The sequence below is a fragment of the Colobus angolensis genome, unplaced genomic scaffold, assembly GCF_000951035.1.
Source record: "Colobus angolensis palliatus isolate OR3802 unplaced genomic scaffold, Cang.pa_1.0 Scaffold52, whole genome shotgun sequence".
Taxonomy (NCBI): Eukaryota; Metazoa; Chordata; class Mammalia; order Primates; family Cercopithecidae; genus Colobus; species Colobus angolensis.
In genome coordinates this window covers 2108866-2127048 of record NW_012118710.1, presented here as the reverse complement: position 1 = coordinate 2127048, position 18183 = coordinate 2108866, and the positions used below count along the sequence as shown (strand labels likewise).

At 37.4% G+C, this 18183-nt stretch overlaps 1 protein-coding gene across 1 annotated transcript in view; it reads right to left on the bottom strand.

The window, feature by feature from the left end:
• Window positions 1–18183, bottom strand: part of ZMAT4 (zinc finger, matrin-type 4) — a 290370-nt gene that overhangs the window by 141964 nt on the left and 130223 nt on the right. Inside the window, exon 5 of the mRNA XM_011960748.1 lies at window positions 12363–12590. Within this exon, the coding sequence (XP_011816138.1) occupies window positions 12363–12590 (228 nt within the window). The remainder of the gene's footprint in view (window positions 1–12362; window positions 12591–18183) is intronic.

Genomic DNA, 18183 nt, shown 5'->3' with positions numbered 1-18183 from the left:
ACTTTGGATATGGGTAGGGTTGTTTTGTTGTTGCTTGTGCCCTTTACTTGGTCAACATCCAATAATAGAGAACAGTGTTTCCATATATCAAATGTAGGGCTGTTTCCAATGTAGTAGCTGACTCTAATATTTAAAATCCGGATAGGATTCTAATTTCCTGCTTGAGTTTGCCCACAGTGCATAAATGGATGCAGTAGTGCAAAAATGATTTCATTTTAGAAGCCAGGCTCTCATTTCTTTTGGAATCTAGTCAGTGATGATGGAAGAGTTAACCAAGCTTCTTTAGAGAGTGTTCCATTTATTAGCTTCATTAATAACAATAACAGGCAAAAACCTATCCTAGCTGAACGAAGAATGCCCCTACAGGATGTAAATACACGACTGAAAATGTTCATCAATTACATTTCTTGTTGGATTTGAGACTGAACAGAAATCTAAATTATTACTCATATTACTCATTACATTTCTATTTTTCCTATTGGCATTCCTAATAGGAAACGCTGGCCTTGCCAAGGTGTCTTTGAGAATTCTAATGTACAGGCTTATTTTCACTTTGCTAACTGGAAGAGCACTCTGAATAGCGCACCAAGAAATATCTTTCACTTGTTCCACTTCTCCCCCTTGTCCCCTCTTCCTTGATCTCTGCCTCAGTCTCCTCCAGGCCCTCAGCAGGCCTCTGCATGAATTTGATTTGGTTTCCTGGCCTTCAGAATCTCCTCACTCCAATGATCACATCCTCTACTGACAAGTATTCATCTCTCTACTCAAAAACACATCAGTGACCACCAAATACAGTTCTGCTTTGCCTGACATGCAAGACCATTTACAATTTGGTTCCAATCTGTCCTCTCAGCCTTCTCTTACCTTCACCTAACCCGAGGTCCCATCTGACCTGAGTGCTAGTTATGATTCCCCTTCCCCAGCTCTCTATGCCTGTAGTCATGCTGATACTTCTGCTCTAGGGAAACTAGCCACCAACTTCTACATGTCTCAATGCTAACTTCAAGTTGGGAGTCGTTTTTTCTGTGTTCTCCATTCCCAAAGCATTGTGGTTGGAGGGCTCTTAAGCTCCTTCTTTTTTTTCACATTTTGTGTTATGTTTATTTCAATAAAATATTAACTTCTCCCCCATCCCTTCCTCAGACTTCAAACCCTTTGAGATTAGAGGATGAGTCACATTCCCGTATAAATTCAAGCACAGGGCCTCTCACATAACAGGTACTTAGTGTGTTTGAATATGTGAATGAATGAATGACAAAATGAGTGAAAGAAAATTATCTCTTCTATATCACACTATTTTCCCACTTCATTCCTACCCCAATAATATGACAGGAACATGAGCCATTTAAGCAGCTTAATTATCTGATCCAATATGTGGGCTCTGAAGATCAAAGTGAGTCTACATAGAACAGCTGAGGTGTCAAAACACATTAAAACTAATAATGCAAAAATAACCAGGTGTAATCTAAGCTGAGTATTTTCTCTGGCACCTCTTCACTAACATTCAATTTAGAACTGTGTTCTATAATTATCGTATCTGTTTAAAGTCCCTATTTTCTGCTTATTCTTAACTAGATACAATATGTACAGCTTTCAGAGATTGAAAATATTAGTGTAGAGAACTAATGCTTTTATTTTAATTGATTAAACATAATCAAGGTATATATTAATTAACACTAGTTTCTATCAAGTATTCAGTACTTGAAAATGCTGAATCCTCGGTTTGAGACCCGTAATTCTGACTGCACGCAGAGAGTGGAGAATGTGGAGCATAGTTTTTCCACTGGGTGACAGGAGGGAGACTGACCCTCCAGGACTTCTATCAGCAACACCTTGTTGTGGGTACTGTGGGTGATATGAAGAAGTTCTAACAAATAGAATGTGTGGAAATGGTGCTCAGAGACCTTCAAGTATCATAGAAAGGGGAGCTTCCTCCAGATGCTGCCTTGGGTCATTCACTCTGTAGGAAGCCAGCGAACACAACACCAGTACATTCAAAACCCCGGGGAGAGGCCCACAAGGAGACAAACAAAGGCCTCTCACTAACAAGCCAGGAGTGTGAGTGATCTGCCTTTTCTCTCTTCTTCTACTTAGCTTTTTAAATGTACACATCGCTCTCTTCTTGGTGCATAGCTATTCAGATTTTGACAAAACCATATAGCCAGGTTGCCACCACTATGATCAAAGTACGATTTCCATTATGCTTCCAATACCCCACTATCATCAGTCTCTCCTGCCATCCCCAATGTCTGGCAATCACTAATCTATTACCCAGAATGGAATGAGCCGGCTTTAGGAGTAGACCCTCCAGCCTCATTCAAGCTTTCAGATGACAGCAGCCCTGGTTGATGTCTCTGCTACAGCATTATGAAGAACCTCAAGACAGAATCAATGAGCCAAGTCACTCCCAAATCCTCTCATGGAAACTGTGAGAGATAAGAAGTGTCATTTGTTGTTGTAAGCCACTAAGTTTGGAGGTAATTATTGCACAGCAATAGTTGCATTGGTTACCTTATGAAACTGTTTTTTAAAATTATTATTACTATTGACATTTACCTAGAGTGCCTTTCCTTTCATTGGTCTTGGAGCAGATTCACAGCCTGAGTGCCCGTGCACAGGTAACTTGGGTACCTGAAGGTAGAAGAGTGTCACCGCATTGAAATGACTAAGCTGTCCACTGCCCGAGATGTGGACAAAGGCCATGTCAAGGTTAAGTGAAAGAAAATACAAGGCAGTTAATCCTCTGTCATTTGAAAGCTCACAGCAGACATGATTCAAAACATAAAGCCCTAGCTGGTCATGGTGGTGGACACCTGTAATCCTAGCTACTCAGGAGGCTGAAGGAGGAGAATCACTTGAACCTAAGAGGCGAAGGTTGCAGTGAGCTGAGATTGCACTGCTGCACTCCAGCCTGGGTGATAGAGCAAGACTCTGTCCACCCCCCCCCCACAAAAAAAAAAACACAAAACAAAAAATGTAAAGCCCTCTCAATCACCAGGTTCTGCTTATCTTGAGACAAATCTGCTCCTCTGTCTCACGTACTACTTTCATGATTTGAAGTTCTAGATAAGCTGCCTGCATCCTCTTGCAATCCACCCCCATTTCCACACACAGAGGCAGCGGCTGCATTACAGGGGGAGCTACTGTACATTCTAGGGGCCTCTCCAGCAGTATGTCTTCTCTTTCTAGAACTTTGCCTCTCTCACCCAGGCCCCCATGAATAGTGACTATGGTTCTTTGCATAGCTATATTCACTCCAGTAGAAATGGAGTCATGAAGATGGGGGAATGTCCTTTGTTAAAGGTACATAATACGTGTTGCAAATAATCCATTCCCAGAAAACTCAGAGTTGGCTGTACTTATTCTATAATTGAGTTCAAAGCAAGTTTTCTACACAAAAAATATTTAAGTCTCCCAAACTCAACTGTTTTAAACAAAAGAGTTAAATACTCAGGCTTCTGGGTGGTCAATGATGAATCACCAGAAACTGTGACACCTTGACACCCTCAGTGAGGAGTCGTGGGGTCTAGCCCTGACTTAAAAGGGAACAGTCACTTCATGTCTCTCAGTCTCAGCATCATTCTCTGTAAAAAGAAAGGATATAATTCAATGATATTGACTGTCCTTTCCAGCACGACTCAGCTTATGGTTCTTGAAAACATTATTAAATTTTTTAATGAATTCTTTTGTTCTGTGTCTTCAGATGAGAATTACAATAGAATAGTCTCATTTCCTCTGCAACAATAAAATAACTGTGCATTTTTCCAACCTAAAGTATTTAAAAGAATAAATGATAAAGGTCTGCAAAATGAATATTCTAGCTTAACCTAGCCATAATTTTATAATTTACATTGCCACTGTTTCTAAGTAAGAAACTGCCTTCTATCTGTGTTTTATACTGGCAAGAATAATTTAATCTATAAAGAAAACCTATAAAGTACTTTCTGACCATTGAACTTTATAATTCCATCACTCAATAATTTCCTTTGTTTTCTACATTAGATTACATATACAGGAAGATAAGACTTTTTTCTTATTAATTTAAAACTTGGAAGTAGAGACAGGTATCATCTGTTTTTCTGGAACAAATAACACTAAAGTTGAGTCAGTAATCAAGTTATACATATTCATAACCATCTAGGCCAACCTCATTTATAATTCTTTGTTAATCTACGAAAATAATTTTATTTTTAAAAATTTGATTTGCTACTTGAAGCAAAGGCAAGAATAACACAATTTCACAGGGTTCCCAATGATTCGTGTGAAAATTAAAAAAATACAAAAGGAGGAAATGATTTGCACCATTAAAATGTATACTAATAACAAGTAGAAAGTTATGTGTAAGTCACAGGAATCAAGGTCAATTAACAAAATTCAATAAATAAACCAAATAAAATAACCTTTCAAAAATACAACACAATGTATACTAGGATTAAACATCACAAAATTCAGTTGACTTTCAAACAACACAAGTTTGAACTGCAAGAGTCTATTTATACACACATTTTTTTAATCGATATATCAGAAAAATATTTGGAGATTTGTGACAATATGAGAAAACAGATGAACCACAAAGCCTAGAAATATAAAAAAAAAATAAAAAGTTAGGTATGTCATGAATGCCTAAAATATATGGAGATACTAGTCTATTTTATCATTCACTATTATAAAATATACAAAAATCTATTATTAAAAGTTGAAAGTTATCAGAATTTTCACACATATACACCGACTGCATGCATGGCGCCATTTGTAGTCAAGAGAAATGTAAATAAATGTAAAGATGCAGTATTAAATAATAGCTGCATAAAGTTACTGTAGTAAACACTATCTTGCAATCATTTCTTTTTTTTTTTTTTTTTTTTGAGACAGAGTCTAGTTCTGTCACCAGGCTAGAGTGCAATGGCACAATCTGGACTCACTGCAAGCTCTGCCTCCTGGGTTCACACCACTCTCCTGCCTCAGCCTCCCGAGTAGCTGGGACTACAGGCACCCGCCACCACGCCCGGCTAATTTTTTGTGTTTTTGGTAGAGATGGGGTTTCACCATGTTAGCCAAGATGGTCTTAATCTCCTGACCTCGTGATCCATCCTTCTCAGCCTCCCAAAGTGTTGGAATTACAGACGTGAGCCACCGCGCCTGGCCCTGTCCTGCAATAATTTCATAACCATCTCCTGTTGCAATGAGCGCAAGTATTGTGAGGATTCACTTACAATGCCACGTGATGCTAATCATCTCCACGTGAGCAGTTTGTCTCCCCAGTAAATTGTGTATTGCAGTAAAAAGTGATCTCTCGAGGTTCTCATGTATTTTTCATCGTGTATTTTTCATCACGGGAAAGTCATGACTACAAGTATGAGTTGAATTTTTTGATACGTACTGTGGATGGAGATCTTCAGATTGGTTGCCTGCCACCTCAAGATAAATGAATCCAGCATAAGGTCTGCTGTTTAAAAAAAAATGAGCAACAACAACAACAAACAAAAAAATGAGAAAAAGAAATCTATGAAGTTGTTGCTATAGCTACATCAGCAGGCATAAAAACCTTGCACTTTATGAGAAATACTTTTGGCCTCATATTGAAAATGCAGCTTTTATGTGGGTGCAGGATTGCTATAAGAAAGCATACCTAATATGATTTGAGAAAAAGTGAATTCATTGTATGACAACTTAAAGCAAAAGGAAGGTGAAGGATCTAAAGTTGGAAAAGTTAATGCCGGCAAAGGAAGGTTCGATAATAGGAGTAGTAGCTTCTGCCAACAAAGAAGCATCAGAAGAGCTCCTAGACATCAAGAAAATTAGTGAGGAGTGGCTGGGCGCAGAGGCTCATGCCTGCAATCCCAGCACTTTGGGAGGCTGAGACAGGCAGATCACTTGAGGTCAGGATTGGAGACCAGCCTGACCGACATTGAGAAAGCCAATCTCTACTAAAAATACAAAAATTAGCCAGGTGTGGTGGCACGCACCTGTAGTCCCATCTACTCCAGAGGCTGAGACAGGAGAATTGCTAGAACCCAGGAGGCGGAGTTGCAGTGAGCCAAGATGGCGCCACTGCACTCCAGCTTGGGCAACAGAGGGAGACTTTGTCTCAAAAAAAAAAGAAAGAGAAAGAAAAAAGAAAAAAAGAAAATCATCCTCCTGAATGGACTTTTAATGCAGAAAAAAGTGCCCTATTCTAGGGAAAAAAATGCCACAAGGACACTAATTAGTAAGGAAGAGAGCCAAGCACCAGGATTTAAGGCAGGAAGGGATAGGCTAACTCCACTGTTTTGTGCAAATGCAGTCAGGTTTACGATCAGCACTGCCCTTATCTGTAAAGCTGCTACCCACCTTTCCCACCAGCTTTGAAGGGAAAATATAAACACCAGCTGCCAGTCTTCTGGTTGTACAAGAAGTCCTGGACAACAACAACCGTTTTTCTGGATTGGCTTCATCAATGCTTTGTCTCTGAAATCAGGAAGTACCTTGCCAGTAAGGAACTGCCTTTTAAGGTGGATTTATTTATTTATTTATTTATTTATTTATTTATTTTGATATCAGACAATGTCCTTGACTACCCAGAACCCATAAATTCAACACTGAAGGTGTCAAAGTTGTTTACCCCCAACTAAACACAATGTATATAATTCAGCTCCTAGGTCGGGGGGTCAGGAACTTTAAGGCTCATTACACACAGTACTCTATGGACAGGACTGTGGACACTATGGAAGAGAACTCTGATAGAGAAAACATTATGAAAACGTGGAATCTAAGGCCTCACATAATAGACACTACACCAGAGGAATTAACAGAAGACAACTTGATGGAAGTGAGTGCATCTGAGCCAGTGCCAGATTATGAGGAAGAAGACATAGAAGAAGCAGTTCCAGAAAACAAGTTGATGTTAGACAATTGTGCAGAAGGGGTCTAATGATTCAAGACTGCTTTTTGATTTCTTTTATGACACAGATTTCTTTTATGCCCTAATATGACACAGATACTGAAATAAAAGCAAGCAACGGAAGGACTGATACTGTAGAGAAACATTTTTAGAGAAATGAAAAAGCAAAAAGTCAGAGAAATGATGATGTATTTCATAAAGTTACACCAAGAGTGCCTGACTCTTTGCCTCTCCTTCCACCTTCTCCACCTCTTTTGCCTCTGCCACCCCTGAGAAACAGAACCAACTCCTCTTCTTCATCCTACTCTACCTACTCAACATGAAGATGATGAGCTCTTCCACTTAACAAATAGTAAATATATCTTCTCTTCCTGATGATTTTCTTAATAATGTTTTATTTATGTTACTTTACTGTAAAAGTACAGTATAAAATATGTTTAACCCACAAAATATGTTTTAACCAACTATGTTATTGGTAAGGCTTCCAGTCAACAATAGGCTGTTAGTAGTTAAGATTTTGAGGAGTCAAAAGTTATTTGCAGATTTTCAACCATGTAGGGGGTTGGTGCCCCTGATTCTTGTGTTGTTCAAGAGTCAGTTGTACTTGGGGATACATTTAACAAATGATGTGCAAAACCTTTACACTGAAAACTACAAAAAATTGCCTATACAACTTAAACATAAATGAATAGAGACATAGAGGATGTTCATGGATTGGAAGACTCAATACTTTGAAGAATTTAAATAAATTATTCACAAATTGGTCTATAAACTGAATTCAATCCCATTCAACATTCCAACAAAGCTTCTATGCAAGATTGATTCTAAAATTTATGTAGACATTTAAAGGACTTAGAACAGACAAATAATCTTGAGAAAGAAGAAGAAAGTTGGAGAACTTGCACTACCTCATTTCGAGACTTCTAGAATGCTGAAAAATCGTTACAGTGTGGTGCTGCTATAAAGACAAAGAGATACATGGAACAGAACAAATTGTCCAGATATAGACTCACACAATCAATAGATGTTCAATAAAGGTCCTTCAAGGCAATTCAATGAGGAAAAGTAAATATTTTCTGCAACTTTCTGTAACAACTGTGTAAATATATGAAAATAAAATAAATTTTAACCTTTACTTCATACTGTACAAAAAAATTAATTTCAGATGCATCATAATCCTACATGTAAAAGTTAAAACTATGAAATTTATAGAAGAAAACATACAAGAATATCTTGGTACAGGCAAAGATTTTTTTAGGTAAGACACAAAAAGCAATGATTATAAAAAATAAAAAAGTTAAGTTAGCCTCCCAAAATTTAAAAATGCCTGCTCATCGAAAGACTTAAGAAAATTAATAGCCAAGTCACAAACTAAGAGAAAATAATGCATATATCCAACAAAGAATGTGAATCCATAATATGTGAAAACCTTCTATCTCATCTCATTAATAAAAGGTAAAAAAAACAAATTTTTAAAAATTGATAAAAGACATAAACACTTCACAAAGGAAGATATACAAATGACCAATAAGCACATTTAAAAAATACTTGACGGCTGGGTGCGGTGGCTCAGGCCTGTAATCCCAGCACTTTGGGAGGCCAAGGTGGGCGAATCACAAGTTCAAGAGATCAAGACCATCCTGACCAACATGGTGAAACCTCGTCTCTACTAAAAATACAAAAATTAGCTGGGCATGGTGGCACGCACCTGTAGTCTCAGCTACTTGGGAAGCTGAGGTGGGAGAATCCCTTGAACCCGGGAGGCAGAAGTTGCAGTGAGCTGAGATCGTGCCCCTGCACTCCAGCCTGGAAACAGAGCAAGACTCTGTCTCAAAAAAAAAGAAAAAAAAGAAGAAAAAAAGTACTTGACATCATTAGTCAATATGGAAATACGAATTAAAGGCATCATGAAACACCCTCCTATACACACTAGAATGTCTAAAATTTAAAAGACTGTCACGAACAGATGTTGGTGAGGCTATGGAATTTTTATATGTTGGCTTTTTGAAGTGCAAAATAATGCAACTATTTTAGATTTTGGAAGTTTCTTATATAGTTAAAAATACATGCAACTTATGACCCAGCAATCCTATGCCTATTTACCAAGAGAAGTAAAACATATGTTGACAAAAAAAAGGCTTGTGCAGTAATGTTCATGAAAGCTTTATCTAAAATAGCACCAAAATAATCCAAAGGTCATCAATGAACAGAATGGATAGACAAATTATGGTAGTTTTGTCTATAGCATACTACTCAGCAATAAAAACAGTACTACTTTGCTTTATATGCTATAAATGGATAAATTTCATAAACAATGTGAGATCCACAATAAGCCAGACACACAAGAAATATGCATTTTATGATTCCACTTATATGGAGTTTTAGAACCAGCAAAACTAATTTATGATGAAAAAATGAGAAAAATGGTTCTCTAGAATGGAGGGTTGGAGTTGACATGGAAATTTTCCCATGATGGAAAAGTTATGTATCTTAATAAGTCTGTGGGTTACACAGGTGTTTGTACTGTCAAAACTCATAGAACTGTAACACGTAATATCTCTGCATTTCACTATCATAAAATATGCATCATTTTAAAACATTAAAACAAAATTAGAAACAGTTTCTTATACAAATATTAAATCAGAATCCTTCTAGAAATGAAAATGATTGCCATGTTAAGAATGTAAGATTTCAGGTGATTTTGTTTTAGGGCATTCTCTGTTCATTCATTCAGTCATCAGCAACTATTGAGTAACTGTTATGTGTCTGTCACTATTCTAGGTGTTTTGAACATATAAATGAGCAAATCAGACATAGATGCCTGCTTTTAAGGTGCTAATAATCTATAAAGTGAGTAGAGAGAAAGAAAATACAAAAAACATAAATAAGTAAACAAGGTAGTGTTTAAAAATGTGAGAAGTGCTGTGAGAGAAATAGAAAAAGCCTATCATCCAGTAACATTGCTATATCATGCTTCAGCTGCCTGCTACCATTTTATTAAAGTCATGGGTATGCCTATATTTATGGATTAGCATTTTTGCCTTTATTAATTGATTGATCGTACAATAGAAGCATTCCAGGAATAGATGGGGGTGTGTGTGGCATGTGTGTGTGTGTTTCAAAGCACTGGGTTACCATAGTTGCTTTATTCTTAAGCTTTTGCAATATTTAATGCTTGAATAAATATCTATCAGGATATCACCTGGAGCGTGTGGAAAGGTTGGTTTCAAGGGCATTGTGCTCAAAGCTAATCGCATTCCATGGGCTACTGAGTCACAGTCACATTGAGTTATCGAGTCAAAGAGCAGCTTTTTTGTCTTCTGTATGAAAGACAAGTTGCTCAAATGTAACAGAATTCAGACACCCAAGTCATTAAGATGTAGTTGTACATAAAAGATGCAGCACTGATAATTCAAAATAGACAGGAAGAATGTGCTCTAGGAATAATTTTTCTTCAAGTCATAATATCTGGCACCAAACATAAATAAAGCCCTGTTTTTCTCCTTCAGTGCCCTGCCGGGAAGGAGTCAGTGAGACAACTTGTTATCTGCCAGTAACACAGGCATTGCAGGTAGGCCTTCAGCTATGGAGAGACCCTGCCTATTTTCTTTAACAAGACATAGACTGAAAACATGAAATCCTCCATCAAAAAGCAGTAGTACTATTAACTCAAAAGCTTCTGCAATGAGATTATCCAGCATACTAAAATATGAAGCCCCAAGTTGCTTTTCTGTAGCTAGAACACATACACAAAAATAAAGTGTTTTTAATGTTTGCTCTTTTTTTGTTGTTTTTAATCAGGTCTTTTGGAAAAAATCAATATCTAATCAAGCTCTATATATGTAGTTATGGATCTCCAACCTTAAATCTATGCTTCAGTATAAGATTCTTCATGATAACTTCTTAGCTGTCTTTAGCTTGTTTCCTGACCTTTGCCTATGCATGTGTGATTCTGCTCATATGGAATGCCTTCTCACCTTCTAAAATGCCACCTACTTTTCTAGTTCCCAATCAAGTATACTCCCTTGGTGAGATCTTCTGCAACCAACATATTGAGACATTACCTGTCCCTCCTCTCAACTCATTGTAGCATGACCTTTTATATTACTTGTTTTGTCTAGAAATGTTACAAGTCATTTTCTGTTATAATTATCCCCCTTGCAGGTTCACAGTCAGATTAGGGTAATTAGAATTCCAGGCTCTATATCCAGAACCCCATTTAAACCCAGGTTGCCTTCTCCACATTGATTTGTAAATGTTGTTATCTACAGCTTACAGGCATTATGAATGACCTGCCCACAAAAGCTCATCAAACTTATACCAAATCTGAAGTATAGTACCAATAGCACCCCTTGCAGAATTATTTTTATTTTTCTGAGAAAAATGCATTTTCTCAGAAAATTATAGTATATAATTTTGCTGTACTTCTACGTAGCCAACTTCAAGCTGATCAAAAGTATGTAGGTGATCAAAAATGCTTAAATGGTTGCTAGTGATAAAATATTCTGTTTAGTCCCACAGATTGGTGGATGGCTTCCTAAGGTCCACAGAATTAATCCTCACGCTATGTTTTCCAAATTCAGCAGCTTCTGTGAAACCTCACACGAGCTTCAAATGATGCATGGTTTCTAGTTGTCAAGAAAACCCCGTCCGGGGCAGGGGCACGGTGCGGAGGAGTCAGGTGTTGACTACAGACCACATAGTGCCGCACAGCACCGTCTTACCGTGATTGTCTGGAGATTTTATTAAATGGGCTTGGGCTTGCTTTAAGTCATTAAATTGAGTCAATTTTGTTGCTTTGTTTTGGCTAAATTTATAAAAGTCCAAAAGTTTAAGATAAGATAATACTATTTGGCCTTTTTAGCATCTTTTTTTATTATTATTTTTATTTTTGAGACAGAGTCTCACTCTGTTGCCCAGGCCAGAGGGGCAATGGCACAGTCTTGGCTCGCTGCAACTTCTGCCTCCCGGGTTCAAGCGATTCTCCTGCCTCAGCCTCCCAAGTAGCTGGGATAATAGGTGTGTGCCACCACACCCGGCTAATTTTTGTATTTTTAGTAGAGATGGGGTTTCACCATATTGGCCAGGCTGGTCTTGAACTCCTGACCTCAAACAATCCACCCGCCTCAGCCTCTGATTTAGCATCTTTTTTTTTTTTAACACTACTACTCTACAAAAGCATTCAGTAAAGAAAGCAGTTAAAGATAAAGCAGAAGGAAAATAATCCGGTTCATGATTGTGCCTTTGGTTTGAAAAGCGGTCAATAAAAATATGGGAATAAACACTCTGAAACAAAGGAGATTATAAAAATTAAACTAAAGTAAGTCTTCTGCTCATTTCCTTTCTTGTCCATTTCCTTTGGGTGAGCCCCACTTTTTCCTTAGTAATGAAAGCAAGAAGAATAATCATTCCAATTTGTGAAAGCCCCCTCTTTTCTCTGAAAGCCGAGTTTTGTGGCAGAAGTGAGAAGAGCTGCCCTTACCTCTCAGTTCCCCCATATCCAGGGTTGTCCCCAGTTGTTCTAATAAAGCAACTCTTGCCGCATTCTTTTTGTGTTTCTTGCCATCATAATGTTGCTGGGCCATCAGAGGGTTATTAAACCAGGCTGCACAGAGCCCACAGTATCTGTCTGAATCTCTTCTTTGATAGGGAGATGCGACCACCGGAGCAGTGTCCATCCGTGGGGGCTTAAGTGGGCTCAGGGGTGTTGCTGTGAAAGGAAACAACCAGAGAACCACAGCCACGTTAGTACAACACTGAGTCCACTCTTCCCCAATACCTGAAGACCAAAAGTCTCCTGTTCACTCTAGAGCTTAAACATCCCCAAGACTTCATTGACAGCAGGAAAATTAGCCCTGCCAGCTTTCATTTTTGAATTGGGACTCAAAAATTCTTAGTGTATTGAGATCAGAGTTTGCATATTTTTATGCCAAAATCTGATAATTCAAGAGACCATCCCTTAGGGGAAAAATAAGATTTTTAAAAATAAGTTATCAGTTATTCTCACTGTGGCTCTCAGGAGCTATGGACAATAGCTCTAAGTATTTGGCTGCCTGGAGTAGCTTTGTAAACATGATTATTGAAGGCCTGTCCCACTCACTTTTAAAATGCATTCTGCTCTAACACAGGCATTTAGAGAAAAAAAAATGTAGTAAAATACAGGGGACAAGCTCAATGAGCCAGGTAAAACTTGAGCAATAACTTAATTTTCTAGCATCACTAATAAAGCAATAAGCCTATTGTAATTGCCTTCAATTATTTTTGCGTGTGTGTAACACTAAAAATAAATATTGGATAAAATGCAACTAAATAAATAAATTCTTAGAGGTAAGGAAGTGATCTATCAGTCAAAATAAAGCTAATACTTGAAGTAAACATTGAACAATCATGACTTAAAAGATTCTGAATGAATGAATGGGACGTTTGTGTGATATAAACATAATTAATCGATAAATAAAGGATTTGGCTAAGTGGTAGAAACTGATCTTTTAGTGATGTGGGTTGTATTAATTGAGGAAGCCATGCTAATTTTATTGTCAGCTGCTTCAGTTTATTGTAATAGGCTATTTTCAACCTGTACCTGCTAACACTGATGCTGAAATAACAATGTTTTTCTAAAAACCAAAAGAAAAATTCTATAGATTAGGTGTACTTATCTAAACATAATAGACATGTATCACTATTTTGAGATTGCATTGTTAAACCTATTAAATTAACATTTTATTGTGAGTTTAGGATTATTTGTGGTACAGAAAACAAACAAACAAAAAGAGTCTAACTTGAAGGAGCTTACTAAGGGAAGGTAAAAATAACTTTTCTATGCATTACAACATACAAGTTGCTTCCATCCTTAGAAGGACTATGACTTGGGATTTTATCCCACTTCTCAGATGATAGATTTCAGAAATGCCAGTGGCTTATTGAAGGTGAGATGTCTACTAATGGGAAAAACAGGACTCAAATGAAATCTGGGATTTCCAAAGCCAATGTTCCCTTCAATACCCTCCTAACGATCCTTTTCATACTTCTTAATAAGCAAAGGAACATTTGCTTATTAGATCCATCATCTTTCTATTTCATATAAGATTTCATTAAATTTTGGAAAAAATATTCCGATCCAAATATTTTGGAGAAGAAATCAACATGTAAATTATCACATGGGCCATTAGTCGTAACACAGTATAGCAGAATCCTGTGTGTGTTCTTGGTCTCTGAGAGGTGGGATGCAGCTGGTAAAACCATGAGCATTAGGGTTGTCGTTCCAAGGAAAAGTTGAAGTCTGAGACCTCAATAACAAGTTAAGGAACCAATTAACCAACTCCCCAAGCTTTCAAGTAACTTTTAGGTGAACTTTTATTTTTTTGACTAAATAACTTAATACAGAAACAAATACTTGTTAAATGACATTTTAATTCAAGTAATGCCTGTATCATAACAGTATTTCTAAGAAGCTCTTTTTCCTTTATCCAGAAATTTCATCATATCAAGAAGTTTTAGCCAGTTTTGATTAAACTTAATGGTGTTATTTCTATAGGGACTCACAAACAGTATGCCTCTTAAAAGCCTCATTGCAGGATTTGGTCATATATCACCATGTAGAAATAAAACTCAAATGTGGGCCATTCCAGCAGCCTCCCAGTATCATTCTGCTATGACTTAGAAATAAAAGCTACAAATACGCAGTTGACCTGGATGCAAAAAGATCTCTATCCACTCTTCTGAAGGTAATTGAATCTCACTTCCAAAGTTTCCTGAATCCTTATCAATTTCTGAGGATTTATAGCTACCTATTGTTTTTGATGGCAATGGAAAACATATCAAATGTTTACAATCTGAATAAATGTTGACTCTTGAAGCATAATTTATTTTTCTTTAAAGTAAGCCCTATAAAACATTTCAGTTGATTTTATCAATTGATACCTTCTACACCATATCCTGGTAGGAGTGAGACACAATAGAATATTCATCAAATAAGATAATCTTATCTTGCACGTAAGAAAGTAATGTGATGTTACATTGGTATTGTAGCTTCTCCCTCTGAATAATTCTATCTTGTGTATAACCTGAAAGTTTAAAGGAGTTTTTTGTTTGTTTGTTCGTTTCTGTTTTAACTGTCTTCACTCATTTCAACCCAGCTTATATTCCCTTAGTGCCTATAAAAGCAGGAAAAAGCAGTAGCATAAAAACAGCCTTGAATCAAAATCAGAACTCTGATTGGGTGGGGCTCCACCATCAGTGAGCTGTGTGACCTTTGGCAAATTTCTAATGTCCCTGGTTTCTTCAATGTAAAAATTTAGGCTCACCATCCCTTTTAAAATTAACATACTTTGCAGCTAACCCATATGGTGTCGACGGAACAAATTGTGGAAGCTCTCTCCCTTGTACAGCTTTGATTCCATGCCAAATATAGAAATTATGTGGGAGGAGAGTAGTTTCCATGTTTTAATGGTAAATCTGTGTGTGTACATGAACCATAACACTTACATTCTTTGGCAGAGTGTATTATTCCAATAAAATGAACAAAGAGTGGGGCAAAGATTATCTTTTGGTTTAAAAACATGCTTTAAAAATACTTTAATTGATATAGAGTTAATTTTTATTTTGATTTCGTAGTTTCTTTTTATTCTAATTGCAAAAAAATAATTAACTATTCACTTTACCTACCCTTTATATAGATTCGACCAAAAGTCGATTAATCAAAACCAGTAATTTCAACCTTAGACTCACCAGGCTTTAAAAATTTCTGTGTTCAGACTGTGACCCAGATCAATTGTATCAAAACCTCTAGGGGTGGGAAGGAAGCATCAGGATGTTTTTAAAACCTCCCTCCTCCCACAGCCTGATTCGTGTTTCCAAAGCACGGCCAATGTTGAGAACAAATGATCTAAATATTGCCACATTTTCTTTGAAAATAACTATGAAATGAAGCTTTCTTAGATCTTCACATAAAAGAAAGCAGCATAAAACGTCCAACAGCAATGGAGCTAGTTTTGCTGAAGGCAATAGCCAAAATATCACATCATCCATGAGAGAGAAAGAAATAATTACTCGCCTTTTTAAAACCCCAATTAACTTTCCCATTTCACCATAACATAAAAGAGTCTCTAAAATAGCAGCTAACATTATAAATTAATATTGGTAAAGTTAGATGGAAATTCTGATTCCTTTCCCCATGAAGAAACTCAAGAGAACATTAAGCTGTTATCCCACCAGCCTTTGCTAAAGGCCATGACCAAAATGGTGTGCTGACCTGACCAGGCTCTCTACATAGCCGTGCACCTCTCTTGCAAGATGCTCCTGAATCCCATATGCTTTGTGGGGCCTCAATAACCTAAGCAAGAAGTAGATCTACCTCCTTTAAGCTTATAAAGCATTTACTCACTGCACAATTCATTTGGCATTTCTTAAATACCACCTTGTAACCTTGGCTGTGTGAAAGTGCATCTGTGTGTATGTGTAAGGGAAATTGGAACTGAAGCTCCCATTAGACACTTTCGTATTGGCCCTCTTCTAGTACATGTTCACACTCCCTGTTTCAATTCATAAAAATGCAAAAACCCCTGAAACTCAAGTTTTTTCAGATTCATTTATTACCAAAACCTGACCTGAAGTCACATGAGATGATTCATAGTCTTTACATTTGGTATAAACATACATACATATTGCAATAGAATTATTAATATCTTTGGTCGTGGGCTGCTGTCCTATCTCCATGTAAACACAGTGAGTGGTATCTGTGCCTTATTATATATCCCAAATCTTACCATTTCTGATTTGCAAAATACAATCAGCCCCAAATATTTTGAACAAAAGATCACGGATCTATGGTGGATTCAGAGAGGGTAAAATCAGTGCAAGATCCTCTATGGCTTAAGCTAATTGGAGCAAGTCAGTTTTCAACACTTGATTTCTAAGAATCACTTCATGATGGGATGAATTTCAACATCACTCTTAGTACCTTGCACGAGGTTTGTCAAGGAGTATGTTATCAGCAGCTATCTGTCACCTGCTGGATATGTTGTCTTGAGTAAGAATCTAAAATAATATGCATATTCATCTTATATTTATTTCTTCCAGGCATAATAACCATAGTTGATTTAAGGATAAAAATATTTCCACAGCTCCTGGTGTGTCTCTATATTAGTCTGTTCTCACCCTCCTAATAAAGACATACCTGAGACTGGGTAATTTATGAAGGAAAGAGGTTTCATTAACTCACAGTTCCACAGGGCTGGGGAGGCTTCAGGAAACTTACAATCATGGCAGAAGGGGAAGAAAACACATCCTTCTTTACATGGCAACAGGAAGGAGAAATGTCGAGCAAAGGAGGGGAAAGCCCCTTATAAAGCCATCAGATCTTGTGAGAACTCACTCACTATCACTAGAACAGCAGCGTGGGGCAACCACCCTCATGATTCAATTACCTCCCACTGGGTCCTCCCTCCCACGACAAGCGGGGATTATGGGAACTACAATTCAAGATGAGATTTGGGTGGGGACACAGCCAGACCATATCAGTCTCCATCAGAAAATTTCCTCATTCTGTAATTGTCTACATTGTCTAATTGTCTAACATATTCTACAACCTGACTCTTCACAGCGCCAGCACTTTGCATGCAACAGACACATAGTGTAAATTCCACGCCTTTTGATGAATAAATGAAAGAACAAATAAAATGTTCTTTACACTATGAGTGAGTAAAGAAATATGGTAACCAAGAGTTTTCTTGTTTCTTCTAGATTGTGTCATTTAGAGCGTAGGTAGCTAGGTCCCATGCCAGTCAATATAAATATAAGCCAGTACATGACAAGGTCCTGGTGGCTAAATTGTGGAAGGGTAACATGTCAAAGTGTACATACATACTACAGTCTCTCTCCTTCTTTTGAATTCAAACTAAATATATTAAAATATATTAAAAGCCATTAAAAGCCCCAAACTTCTATTTTCTGGGGTGGCCTATTTCTGTAAGTTGCAGAGAGTGCACAGCCTTCTGGAAAATTTACTTTCAAACAGAAAACCATTAACTCTGACTTGTTTATCATAGCATCCAAACCCTAACTCCAGCTTTTGGTATGGCCCCAACTGTCCTGGCTTTCCTGGGACTGAGAGGGTTTCCCAGGACCTGTGGTTTTTGGAGCTAAAACAAGGAAAGTCCCAGGCAAACTGAAATTGGTCACCCCAGCTTCTGAGGACAGACTGGATTTAACATCATCCTGCGAAAATAGTAAAGACTTTGGGAACAACTGTTCCAGATATGAGAGCAGGTGTTTCAACCAAGAAGACAAGATCCACAGACAGCTCT